Source organism: Mastomys coucha, unplaced genomic scaffold (assembly GCF_008632895.1).
Source record: "Mastomys coucha isolate ucsf_1 unplaced genomic scaffold, UCSF_Mcou_1 pScaffold8, whole genome shotgun sequence".
Lineage (NCBI taxonomy): Eukaryota > Metazoa > Chordata > Mammalia > Rodentia > Muridae > Mastomys > Mastomys coucha.
In genome coordinates, this window is record NW_022196914.1 from 52643732 (window position 1) to 52657754 (window position 14023).

At 41.1% G+C, this 14023-nt stretch overlaps 1 protein-coding gene across 4 annotated transcripts in view; it reads right to left on the reverse strand.

Annotated features, from left to right (window-relative positions):
- Positions 1 to 14023, reverse strand: part of Msh3 (mutS homolog 3) — a 151191-nt gene that overhangs the window by 7207 nt on the left and 129961 nt on the right. For all 4 annotated transcript variants that reach the window (XM_031360461.1, XM_031360462.1, XM_031360463.1 and 1 more), the window contains 3 exons: positions 11732 to 11918; positions 9613 to 9742; positions 4660 to 4831 (listed from right to left, as the gene is read on the reverse strand). In XM_031360461.1, the coding sequence (XP_031216321.1) occupies positions 4660 to 4831; positions 9613 to 9742; positions 11732 to 11918 (489 nt within the window). The remainder of the gene's footprint in view (positions 1 to 4659; positions 4832 to 9612; positions 9743 to 11731; positions 11919 to 14023) is intronic.

The window sequence follows — 14023 nt, forward strand, 5'->3', positions numbered from 1 at the left end:
GTCGAACATTTCTTTAGGTGCTTCTCAGCTATTCGGTGTTTTTGTCAAATGCTTTCTCAGCATCTAATGAGATGATCATATGGTTTTTTTGTTTGAGTTTGTTTATATAGTGAATTACGTTGATGGATTTCCGTATATTGAACCATCCTTGCATCCCTGGGATGAAGCCTACTTGATCATGGTGGATGATTGTTTTATTTTGTTCTTTGATTCGGTTTGCAAGAATTTTATTGAGTATTTTTGCATTGATATTCATAAGGGAAATTGGTCTCTAGTTTTCTTTCTTCGTTAGGTCTTTGTGTGGTTTGGGTATAAGAGTAATTGTGGCTTCATAGAACGAACTGGGGTAGAGTGCCTTCAGTTTCTATTTTGTGGAATAGTTTAAGGAGTATTGGTAATAGGTCTTTTTTAAAGGTTTGATAAAACTCTGCACTAAAGCCATCTGGTCCTGGATATTTTCTGGTTGGGAGATTATTAATGACTGTTTCTATTTCATGAGTAGATATGGGACTGTTTAGATTGTTGATCTGATATTGATTTAACTTTGGTACCTGGTATCTGTCTAGAAAATTGTCCATTTCATCCAGGTTTTCCAGTTCTGTTGAGTATAGGCTTTTGAAGTAAGATCTCATGATTTTTTGGATTTCTTCAGTGTCTGTGGTTATGTCTCCCTTTTCATTTTTGATCTTGTTAATCAGGATACTGTCTCTGTGCCCTCTAGTTAGTTTGGCTAAGGGTTTATCTATTTTGTTGATTTTCTCAAAGAACCAGCTCCTGGTTTGGTTGATTCTTTGTATCGTTCTTTTTGTTTCTATTTCATTGATTTCAGCCCTGAGTTTGATTATTTCCTGCCTTTGACTCCTCTTGGGTAAATTTGCTTCTTTTTGTTCTAGGGCCTTCAGGTGTGCTGTCAAATTGCTCGTGTATGTGCTCTCCAGTTTCTTTTTGGAGGCACTTAAAGCTATGAGTTTTCCTCTTAGGACTGCTTTCATTGTGCCCCATAAAACTGGGTATGTTGTGGCTTCATTTTTATTAACCTCTAGAAAGTCTTTAATTTCTTTCTTATTTCTTCCTTGACCAAGTTATCATTGAGTAGAGTGTTGTTAAACTTCCACGTGTATGTGGGCACTCTATTGTTTATGTTGTTATTGAGGAGAAGCCTTATCCATGGTGATCTGATAGGATGCAAGGAATTATTTCAATCTTCTTGTATCTGTTGAGGCCTAATATGTGACCAATTATATGGTCCATTTTGGAGAAGGTACCATGAGGTGCTGAGAAGAAGGTATATCCTTTTGTTTTAGGATAAAAAGTTCTATAGATATCTGTTAAATCCATATCTGTTATAGATATCTGTTTCATAACTTCTGTTAGTCTCACTGTGCCTTGGTTTAGTTTCTGTTTCCATGATCTGTCCATTATAGAGAGTGAGGTATTAAAATCTCCTACTACTATTGTGTGCAGTGTAATATGTGCTTTGAGCTTTAGTGAAGTTTCTTTTATGAATATAGATGCTCTTTGATTTGGCGCATAGAGGTTCAGAATTGAGAATTCATCTTGGTAGATCATACCTTTGATGAATATGAAGTATCCCTCCTTATCTTTTTTGATCACTCTAGAGTGAAAGTCGATTTTATTCGATATTAGAATGGCTACTCCAGCTTTTTTCTTGGGACCATTGGCTTGGAGAATTGTTTTCCACCCTTTTATTCTGAGGTAGTGTCTGTCTTTTTCACTGAGGTGGGTTTCTTGTATGCAACAAAATGTTGGGTCCTGTTTAGGTACCCAATCTGATAGTCTATGTCTTTTTATTGGAGAATTGAGTCCATTGATTAAGGAAAAGTAGTTGTTGCTTCCTGTTATTTTTGTTGTTAGAGCTGGAATTCCGTTTATGTGGCTATGTTCTTTTAGTTTTGTTGGAAGATTACATTTTTGCTTTTTCAGGGATGTAGTTCCCCTCCTTGTGTTGGAGTTTTCCATTTATTAACCTTTGAAGGGCTGGATTTGTGGAAATATATTGTGTGAATTTGGTTTTGTCATGGAGTACTTTGATTTCTCCATGTATGGTGATTGAGAGATTTGCTGGGTATAGTAGTCTGGGCTGACATTTGTGTTCTCTTAGGGTCTGTATGACATCTGCCCAGGATCTTCTAGCTTTCATAGTCTTTGGTGAGAAGTCTGGTGTAATTCTAATAGGCCTGCCTTTATATGTTACTTGATCTTTTTCCCTTACTGCTTTTTTTGTGTATTTGTTGTTTTGACTATTATGTGGTGGGAGGAATTTCTTTTCTGGTCTAGTCTATTTGGAGTTCTGTAGGCTTCTTGTATGTTCATGGGCATCTCTTTCTTTAGGTTAGGGAAGTTTTCTTCTATAATTTGGTTGAAGATATTTACTGGCCCTTTAAGTTGGAAGTCTTCACTCTCTTCTATACCTATTATCCTTAGGTGTGGTGTTCTAATTATGTCCTGGATTTCCTGGATGTTTTGGGTTAGGAGCTTTTTGCATTTTGCATTTTCTTTGACTGTCATGTCAGTGTTTTGTATGGTATCTTCTGCACCTGAGATTCTCTCTTCTGTCTCTTGTATTCTGTTGGTGATGCTTGCATCTATGGTTCCTAACTTCTTTCCTAAGATTTCTAACTCCTGAGTTGTCTCTCTTTGTGATTTCTTAATTGTTTCTACTTCCATTTTTAGGTCCTGGATGGTTTTGCTCAATTCTTTCACCTGTTTGTGTTTTCCTGTAATTCCTTAAGAGACTTTTGTGTTTACTCTTTAAGGGCTTCTACTTGTTTACTTGTGATCTCCTGTAATTCTTAATGGGATATTTTTGTTTCCTCTTTAAGGGCTTTACCCTGTTTACCTGTGTTCTCTTGTATTTCTTTAAGGGAGTTATTCATGTCCTTCTTAAATTCCTCTAGCACCATCGTGAGATATGATTTTTGATCCAAATCTTGCTTTTCCGGTGTTTTGGAATATCCAGGACTTGCTGTGGTGGAAGTACTAGGTTCTGATGAAGCCAAGTAGTCTTGGTTTCTGTTGGTAAGATTCTTGTGTTTGCCTTTCACCATCTGTTGATCTCTGGTGTTAGATGTTCTTGCTGTCTCTGACTAGAGCTCATTCCTCCTGTGGTTCTGTAAGCCTGTGTCAGTACTTCTGGGAGATCAGCTCTTCTCTGGTAAATCCTGGGCGCAGATGGGTGAGTGCCTGGGTTAAAGCACTCCCTGGAGGCAGGCTCTCTGCTTGCAGGGAAGGGGCAGAGAGGACTGCAGATCCACAGTGGTCACTCAGAGACTGAGAGGATTCTGTCCCTGCCGCCTTATGCCTCCTGCCTTGTCCTGCCTTAAAAAGTCACTGAGTCCCTGGGTTAAATAAAGCACTCCTTGGAGGCAGGCTCTCCACTTGCAGGGAAGGGGCAGAGAGGGTTGCTGATCTACTACTGTCATTCGGAAGCTGAGAGGATCCTGTCCGTGCTGCCCTGCGACTCCCCTCTGACCCCTGAGGCCTGTGTGTCCAGCTGTAACTTTCAATTTGATTAAAAATATTTTAGGTTTATTTATGGTCAGGTGGTTCTAATAGTTCTTTGAGTGAACTCAGGCTATTTCCGAATTGTTCAAGCAAGGCCATAACTTATTGCTTGTTCACAGGATGCTTTCCTGGTAGTATCTCCCTTAGGCATATTCTAGGAGTAAACTAAGGTTGGCTCATGAGCTGACCACATACTAACTAGCTGGCAAGGGTGAAAAGCATTCACATAAATGGTGAAGGTGAGGAGAGAACAGAGAGAAGGCAGAAAGCAACCCGATTATAACTGTCACACACAATTCAGAAATACAGGACTAGTAGAAAACATGAGGGCATAGCTACATACTACATATAGCCATATAGGTTTTTGTTCATATCCTGACAGAATTCGTCTTTTCCCCAAGATTAATTAACTTTTATTTATGTGTATGAACTTATGTCTGCATGAGTTTATGTGCACCATGTCTGTGTAGGTTCTGGGAACTGAACTTGAGTCCCCTGGAGGAGCAGCAAGCAATCTTAACCATTGAGCCATGTCTGCAGCCCCATGTCCTGACAGAATTCTGTAAGGTTTTGGGAATGTTTTTTGTCATTACATTTATTTATTTAAGGGACGGGAACATGTCACAGTGTATACAGAGGACAATCTGTAGGAGTTGGTTCTCTTTCCACCATGTGGGTCCCAGGGATCAGTCACATCTGGTGGCAATCTCCTTTACCCATGGAGGCATTATTATTGGTCCCTGACCCTGACAGAATTCTGAAAGCTATTTACCACTGCTGAGGCACTGTATGAGAGAAGCTCTGTGTAGGCCCTAAGTTCTGATATTGAGCTCAGTAACCTTTAACTGTGGTTCTTCAGCAGCAAAAGTGTTCTTATACATGGAGTTAATTCTTCAGGAAAAAAAAAAAAGACTAAAAAGACCACTTGCCATCTAATGAAGACCTGGCAACAAGCAAAGACTGAACTCATCTGCTTTTGCCCCAAGCTTCTTTCCTCTGACCATAAGGAGACCCACAGAAGCTGCACTGCAGAGATGCTCTACTGCTGTTCATTTCCAGGCCCTCCCTCTTTTCAGACAGCTTGGAAGCTTTCACTAGGAACCAGAGCAAAGAACAAAATGAACACATTCTGACCTTCTCAGATTGACTAAGCCTTCCAGCTCCTTAGACTTATGAGCAGCTTTCTGTAAGATTTCTCTGGGCACGTCTGCTAGCTTCGCCACGTTCAGTCCATAACTCCTCGCTGCAATTCCTCTGGTTATCTGATAAAGAAAAGTGACAGAATCCAGCATCTGCTCCATGTCACCTGTGAAATAAAAAGAGGGGAGAAACGAAGATCAAACAATGCCTGAAAGGTGAGTCAAGGGATGAAGGAAGATATGAGCTCCTGCACCCAGCCTCTGTTAAGGTGCACGGCTTGAACACACTTTTCTCTCCACCTGTAGCTGGCTTTATTGATTTTACTGATTTAAGAAAGAGAAAGTTTTGAAAATGTTTTGCTTATAGGAGGCTTGGCTCACCTAGCACAGTCTTGAACAGTCAAGGACTATAAAACCTGAGCTGAGCTTCTGTGTTAAAGGAGAATGGTCTAGGCACTCCTTTAAACAGGGAAGGGACCATGACATGTCCCACACTTCAAGTACCAGGGGAATTCTGGATAGAGGAGCTGTGCACACTGAAGGGGACAGGGATGCTCAGGGGCCACTTAGGATGAAGGGTTAGGAACATCTGTTCCTAACCCTTCCACATCTGTTAGGAAGGCTGTTGGCCTGATAGTGTTCATGACCTATGTCATCTCCTCCCCTTGACTATGAGATGGACCCAGTGACTCCTAATGGGCAAAATATGACACTGTAAAGAGTAGACCAGAAACCACTGCATCCTCTACCTTGGTCTCCCAAGAAAGCCAGCTGCCATGTTATGGCCTACCCCGTGAAAAGGCCCATGCCACTCATCAACAGTCAGTGAAGGTCTGTGGCTTGTCAATACCAAGCTGATGCTATACCCTGGGAGCTGTACAAAGCCAGGAGAGGGGTTAGGAAGCTGAGCCAGGAACTGACTGCTTGCCAGGCAAAGCTCCTAGAGGTACTCAGCTAAGGTCCCCTGATGTCTGACACACAGAAATGATGGACAGGTTTTGTTTGAAGCCGATATTTTGAGATAAAGCTGTTGCCCACTGTTTACAAAGTACAGTAAACTAATAGTGATTAAAAAATAAAAACATAGAGGTCTTGCCCTCTAACTCCCAGTTGAAGTAACTCTGAAAGACCATCCCAGCCTCCAAGCGCGCTCTCTCTCTCTCTCTCTCCCACTCCCTCTCCCCCTCCCTCCTTCTCCCTCTCTTCCTCCCTCTCCCTCTCCCTGCACCCCCCACCCGGCCACACACACACATACACCATCAAATCTGAGACTTTAAGAACTGGGAAATCCTCAGATACAGTGCACAGACAGAGCTACATATAAGTCCATTTTTCAGAACTCAAAGCACCACAGGATCATGAAGTTCTAAAACAAAAAAAATATCACATCGTATCTGCTTGCAGATGAGCCAGCTCCGAGGTTAGTTTTTGGGACCCTCACATAAGCTGCAGATTCACCAAAGGCTTCCCTCCCACATTTTTTTTATTTGTCACCTGTGCATGCTTTGATAATCAGCCACTGATGATAAATGCCAAGACACTAAACATAGCAGTGGAAGGGGACAATGGCATTTACCTCCTCTAAAAACTCAGAAGCAGACAGATAATAGCTTTCTCAGGGTGTTTGCAAGAAGTAGGAGGTGAGAAGAATGGCCCAGACTCAGGCGTCTCTACCAAGCACTGAGAATACCTCCTACCTCCACATGAGAGTGGGAGCACACAGAACAGGTGAGGAGTGGGTGAGCATAGCTGAGGGAAGCCAGGAGTCGGTGAACCCTAATGGCTGTTTGCTACTCTTCCGTGCGCATGAGCAGAAGAACTCAAACACCAGTAGCCATCAAAAATGTAAACCTCTCATCTCAAGACTAAAATAGTCCTGGCTCATTCCAGGCTAATCTAGCTTCCATGTTGGTCTTTCTTAAGCAAGGCAACACTCATTCATCTGTTTGTGCACCCATCTGTCCAAGCATGCTGTTGGCCAGCGTGTGCTGACAGCCTGGTAAGGAGCAAAGCTCCTTCCTCAGAAGTGGATCTGCTGACACATTTTCCAAGAGTTGTTATTTTCCCTTTACATATAATTTGTACCATATGTTGAGATACACATGATATATATATATATATATATATATATATGCTATATATAAACAATAGAGAGAGATAGAACAATGGTTCTGAAGTCTTTATGTTTTCAAGAGAGGCTTCACTGTGTTACCCGGGTCACCACAAACCTTTGGCTCGAGGAAATCCTATGCCTTGACCTTTTCAGGAGCTGAGACTATAGACCATATCTTCTTTGTGCACATTTTCTACAATGCCTTTAAAGCATACGATAGCTATTAACTACAGTTTAATTGCATAATATATTATACTATCCTGAACTTCGATCACATCATTATCATGTTTGTATACAGAGTGGGAGTCTGACACCAAATGCTGGTCTCTACCTCAGCATTAGGACTGTTTTCATGAGGGAAATTTGGAGGCTGGAGGATACAAGTGGGAGGAAAGAGGAGTAAATAGGACCCAGTGTTCTACATTCTCACTAGTCAGTTCTCACCTAATAAGCTACACCCTTTTCTTAGGGGTATTTTAAAAATTAATCACTGTTAATTTATGAATATAATAATTCATTTTTCTATTATAAAGAAAATTAGCAAAATCTACTTTAAGGCCAAATTTCTCACGAATGTTATTAAAGAGATCTGATCAAACAATTTCTTTTACACTTTTTGATTTTGCTGTGGGGGACACCGCATGCATGGCACAGAGGCTGTATGGTGGTCAGAGGACAACTTTTGGAATTTAGTCTCAGGGACTGAACTCAGAATCAGGCTGGGCAAGCATACTTCTCCACTAAGTTCTCTCACCAGCCCTGATCAAGTTCTTTCTGAGGTTGCTGCTGAGTTTTTCATTTATTTGTTTTTATACATTTATAAGTGTTTAGAGATAGGTGAAAAATTAGATGAGATGTCTTTTTTACCTCCTTGACAGGGTCTCATGTAGCCTACACTGGCCTTGAACTGGTCAAGTAGCTAAGAAATGTCTTCAAATGATCTTCATGCCTTCACCTCCCAAGAACCAGGGTAGAGGCATTCCTTACAATACCCAGTTTTGTCTAAGACTTTACAGTTGGGTTTCTGGCTGCTGAGCCATTGCTTTGGCAACCACACATCCCTTGAAACATGGACCTAGACCAATTACTTTGTTTCATTGATATTATAATAACCTACCCAAAATCCATTCCACATCTAAGAGGACTTTTGTATTATAAGGAATTAACAGCTGTCCACTTAATCAGAACAATTCCTCACATATAGCTCCAAAAGTGAGTCCTGATTCTGAGACAAAGTCATTTCTGCCATTCTCATTTAGATGCAATTCAGTTCTGAAAATAAGATTGGGAGGATCGTAAGCTGCTAGAAGGCACCTGGAAAAAAGTTCCCTTGCATTCTGTACAGATGCTGTTTTCAAAGCTATCAGGAGGCAAAGGAGGATTCTTCTACAGTCTCAAAGCAAAGAAAAGAATGCAAAAAGAAAAACTAGGCAGTCTTGGTTCTTAGACCTCAGAAGTAGTTATGTGCTTTTCTGAGGGGTGGGTGCTGCACGGTAGCTAAAACGAGCATGCTTGAGAAGCAACAAGGTGAATGAGGGTGTGGGAGGACAGAGGGAGGGAAGGCAGAAGTCCCCACTAACACAATGAAATCACTGAGAAGCTGACATATGGCACCAGAGATGGGAATGGTGCACACCATTCAGAAGCACGGGAGAGGCAGAGGGAGGGACAGAATACCTAGTCTGCCTCGAGTCTGGGGAGGGACAGAAGCTTGTTGGCAAGGGCCTTGAGCCTCATTCGATTCTAAGAGTTATGTTCATGGATAAAGTTCAAATCAATATAATAAAACACCAGACACTCTAGGGGATGGGATTCTGCTGTAGGTTGGCAGGGGGTTGTAAGCTCTGAGTAGCACTGCCTTAGTCCCTGCCTGCTGTACAACTCTACGCTATTACCCTGTGGGTTTCACTTACAAGCCATTTTCTGTCACATTGGATGCAGATTAATAAGAAGCAGAACTACATGAGAGAACTTATGAGGTATTTTTCAGGGCTCAGAGTGGAGGGGCAGTGCATGCTTAACATTACATTTTCCGTAGGACCAATACTTTGTTTTATTTGGGCCATCTGCTGGGTTTCTTTTTAAGTTCTGTCTTTACTAGTTTGTTTTGTTTTGTTTTGTTTTTTGTTTTTAATTAAATTTGGTCTCTGGAGTGCCTTGGATAATGGATTTTCCACTACAGCATACCAACTGTGCAAACTACCACAAGCTGGTAGCTTAAAAAAACTACTACTGAGCAGGGGATAATCTACAGCTTATTAGGTTACTTATAGTACTTGGAACTCATTCCTGTTGGCTAATGGTGTTCTTTCTTATTCTCTGAAACACCTCATCCTCTGACTACTGGAAAAGCTGGGAAAACAGGACCTAGAAGGAGAATGTGTCAGATGTGCCAAGCCATTTTACCTGTCTGGGACTCACATTTATTACAGTAAAACAACACACACTTCCACTACGGGATATGGCTGGTAGTAAGTAACAGGCATGAAATGATATTGGGGGCGGTGATGAACATTTTAAAGATGACTAAAGACCTTGCACTTGACTATTTTATCTTAGGATAAAAACCAAGGAAAAATGTGGGGGACTAAGAGGAACCCCTCCTTCTGAAACAAGGATTGCTTTTTAAATAGGGAAGAACTGAGTCTGCAAACACACAGATGTACACTCCAAGCAACTCAGAGCTTAGAACAAATGAATACTGACAAATGTTCTTTATAATGGACACTCACAGCTTATCTTCCTAATAAGCAATAAGCTCAAGTTCCTACAAGCCTTGAGTTAGCAAGCTGAAAGGCAAGGCTATCTGCTGGTGCTATGCAAGGGCTCTCGTACCTGAGTCCTGTTTACTTTCATCCTCATTGACCAAGAATCCCATGTGGTAATTCCCCACTTGCTCTGGGTAACATTTTTCTAGTTCACAGACTGGTGGATAGTGAGTAACGAACAGGGTCAAGGATTTCACCTAAAATGGAAAGACATACAGTGTTGGTTTAAGTAAAACATTTTAACTTTAAAATTTCAAATCTTCATAAAAGCTGCAAGAACAAAAATTACCATATACTCTTGGCTTAGACAGCCAATTAATATTTTTCCACATTCCTTTCCTTTCTCTATCTAGCCTATAAAGGCAGATGGGCAAACAGACACACATGTATGCACACGCACAGCCTCAAGCATGCAAGCACAGACGTGTTCCTGAATCATCTCTCCCTCCTCCGGTACTGTTGACTGAACCCAGAGCTTTCCCACAGTAGGAGAGGGCTCTGCCACTGAGCTACATCCTCAGTCTCAATCATTTGACAATCAGTTGCAGATAACATCGCCTATATAACCAGAATATAATTTTTATATAAGAAACTTACTATCATAGAATATGACTCATGTTTAAGTATCAAAACTGCTTTTTCCCTCTTTTCTGTCTCTTATGACATTAACACTGTGATTAACACACAAATTTAACTGCTTTCTTATTACCAGAAATTAACAAGTAGAATTTGAAATTTAAAAACAAAACAAAAACTAAGTATCATCTATACAAGCACCATTCAAGTTAAATATTTGGGCAAAAATACAACAAAAATATAGAACTGACTGCTTTTCCAGAGGTCCTGAGTTCAATTCCCACCAACCACGTGGCAGCTCACAACCATCTGTAATGGGATCCAATCCCCTCTTCTGGTGTGTCTGAAGACAGCTACAGTGTGCTCACATACATAAAATATATAAATATATTTAAAAAAAAAACAAAAAATATTTAAAAACACACTGAACAAAAACTCTGTATTTCTGAGAAAAGACATCAAAGATTAACTAAATACAGAAAAGCTAGGCCATACTGATGCTCAGGAAGGGTCACTGCTGGCAAATGGTGGCTCCTCCCAACTTGATCTAGAGACTCACCAGAACGCTGCACCTTCTAGACAGTGGATGGGACATGCTGCAGCAACAGTGTGTGACCACGAGATGAGCTAATAGCATTCCTATTCCTCTGGGTCTTTGAGCTGATTTCCTATGAGGAAGCCTAGCTTTGTTTTATCACAGATGCCCAATAGACCCAGAGAAGAAAACAGAAGGTCCAGCTAACTGCCAGCACCAAGTTTCCCATCATGTGTGTGATCCCTAGCAGGGGTTCCCACAGCACTGGTCCAGCCTTCAGATGACAGCTACTTCCACTGACATCTGTGTCACAGCTGCAGCAAAGATGGAATTAAACACCACCCAGTGTTGCTACTACTAAATCCGGGTCAGCAGTGACATTCGTTCACTAATAGTCACAGCACCGACATAGCATAGCACAGCAGAAATTATGAACAAGATCTCAGGGGTGGCAAACTCAGTTCTGCCATAAATTCCTCTTGAAGGTGAAGCAGATGTTTAAAACTGCGTTGGTGGTGAAAGGGGGCTTTACCAAACCTTTACCACATGTAGTGAGATGCATCTTTTCAAATAGGATTAATAATAATAAAAAAAAAGGAGTGTATTTTAAAGGGGAAAGTGCATGTTATCATTATCTATGTCATCCTAAGAAATGTTTGAACAAAACCCAGACATCTTCTGGCTATTGAGTTCACTATCAAAGGCAGTGAAGTGCTTCTCACACATGTGAAAACTGGGCGTGGTGCTGTGAGTTTGCATTCTCTTTCCTGGGAATTTGGGGACAGGAGAATCTACGGGGCTCACTGCCCACATACACCTCCATAAACATGCACATTCCTTGCACATACACACATACAGAGGGGGAAAGGGACATGCAGGCATTACACGAAGGCCTTACAACTACAGTTATACAATAACCATGAGATCGGAGTTTATGTCTCACCACAAAAGTAAGGTGATAAGACTTGTTAATCAGCTTAATTCAACTTTCTCTTATTTAAATGTATGCTATTATAATAAGCCAGCTTCAAACAATACTAGTTAGTAAAGTGTTAAAGTTGTGATGGGTGCTTACATCTCTGATAAAGTACTCTAGAGTCGCATAGGCAATGGCGATTCCATCATGGGTGCTTGTCCCTCTTCCCAGCTCGTCCAGGATAACCAAGGACTGTGGTGAGGCTTTCCTCATTATCTCTGCTGTGTCTGCCAGTTCTTCCATGAACGTACTCCGGCCTTTGTATATATCGTCTGCAGCACCCATCCTACAAGCGAGATGAAAACACTTGATTCCTAAATTGTCTTCCTAGGAGGCCAAATATTGTTTTATGAACAATACATTTAATGTATGTGTGTGAACAGTAATTGAAATTTTTTTAAATAACATATGTTGGATATAAAGAATGTCTAACAGAATAATGGACAGTTCAACCTTTGGCATTTTTGTGTTCCCAAGACAAAGTAATACTTCTCTGTGTTGCTACGTTTAAATATCTATTAGTGGTAGGATTTGTACGTTAAGGAAGTTTTCCAGCATTTCATATGAAAACCCCAGGGTAATTAAAAAGTAAATTACTACTTATAAAATAATTTATTTTCCCACAACAAAATTTCTGTCCTAGAACTAACTTACAGGTGTTTAGTGACCTTGGACAGCAGCTCACAGAGGATCCTGAATAAAAACAGCTCTTATATGTCAGAGTCCAAAAGTTCCTAAATGTCAGAGTCCAAAAGTCTCAAGACTATCTTCAGAAAGAATCACCTGGAGCCTTGAATATAAGCTATGCACTGTGCATGTCTCAGAAGGCTCTAGCATAGGTATTTCCTAACTCATGTAACCATGGTCCCTGAAATTTTTTCCAGAACACTGATGACAGTTATGTTCTGTGTCACATTTATTTGTGAAAACATTTATTCAGTGTAAAGGGAACCTGGGAAGGTGAAAAGGAGCAACTAGGTAATAGAATAAGGTCATGCAACTAATTGCAAAACCTAGAGTTCAGGCTTTTAGCTCACAGTTGGCTTCTCTGAATGCTAACAACTGCTCCCTCTGGGAAACACTCTTATCAACTTAGTTCTGCTTCCAGAGTTCCCAAACCAGGCACTCATCACACCTGACCTGCAGCACTCGGACATTCTGCAGAAATTCATGACCACCCTGAATCGTGGGCAGAATGCTGGAGCCATCTGCAAGGAAGATGAAAGCTGATGCCTACAGGTGGGTGCAGCTTCGAAGTGCCGCACATTTTATCCATTTTAAAACCAATAAACAGAAAACTTCTCCTGAAGTGCTGCTAAGTTAGTGTGGCTAAGTCCAGCCACATTTTCAAAGTCCATATGCTGACACTTACCTCAGTTTTACAATGATTACTGTCACAACTTGGATTTTACATGTCCCACAAAGGCCACCTGTTGAGGGCTTGATCACTAGCCCATGCTACTACTGGGAAACAATGAGACTTTCATGGTCTGAGTCTACATTGAAGAGAAGGAGACTAAGAAGGAAAAGGGCTAACAGACACCATAGGAAAAAAGACATAAGAACAAAACGTGAAAGCCCTGCAAACTAAAAATAAAGCATGGTCACTTAAACAATCGGATGCTGTGAACGCCCATGACAATTAACCTGGAAGATGCAGCCAGAGAAAGCTCTAAGGATGTAGACAGGCAAGGCAAAGAGTGGAAAGTACACACGAATAGCCTGAACCCAAGGCCAGGGCTACACACTAGCACAGAAGAAAGACACAGTGGACTGAGCCAGAAGGTGAAGGAAGCTTTAGCAAGAGACTGAGCATTATGATTAGATTACATTTTGGTGCAGTTTTATAACAGGATTTTAAGAAAATGCAATTTCAAGGAAAAATCTCATTGGAAACAAAGGGAGGAGACTTAAGACTGTGACCCAAATTTCATCTACAATGGAAGCCATGTTGGAAGAGCAGGAAAAACACCTTGAGAATTAAAATCTGGATATTTATTTTATCTAAACTTACAAAAAGAATATGAAGACAGAGCAGACTTCTAAAGACATCCTAGACCTCAGAAAACTAGCTACTCTGATGGCTAGATGAGAAAGTACTTGAGACAGACAAGGGAGGAGAAAATAGTACTTAAAAAATAAAAGGGGCTGGTGAGATGGCTCAGTGGGTAAGAGCACTGACTACTCTTCCAAAGGTCCTGAGTTAGGATCCCAGCAACCACATGGTGGCTCACAACCACCCCTAATGAGATCAGATGCCTTCTCCTGGTGCGTATGAAGACAGCTGCAGTAAATTATGCCTGAGCAAGCAGGGCTGGAGCCAGTGGGGCAGGCAGAGGTCCTGAGATCAACAGAAGCCACACACATGATGGCTCACGGCCATCTGTACAG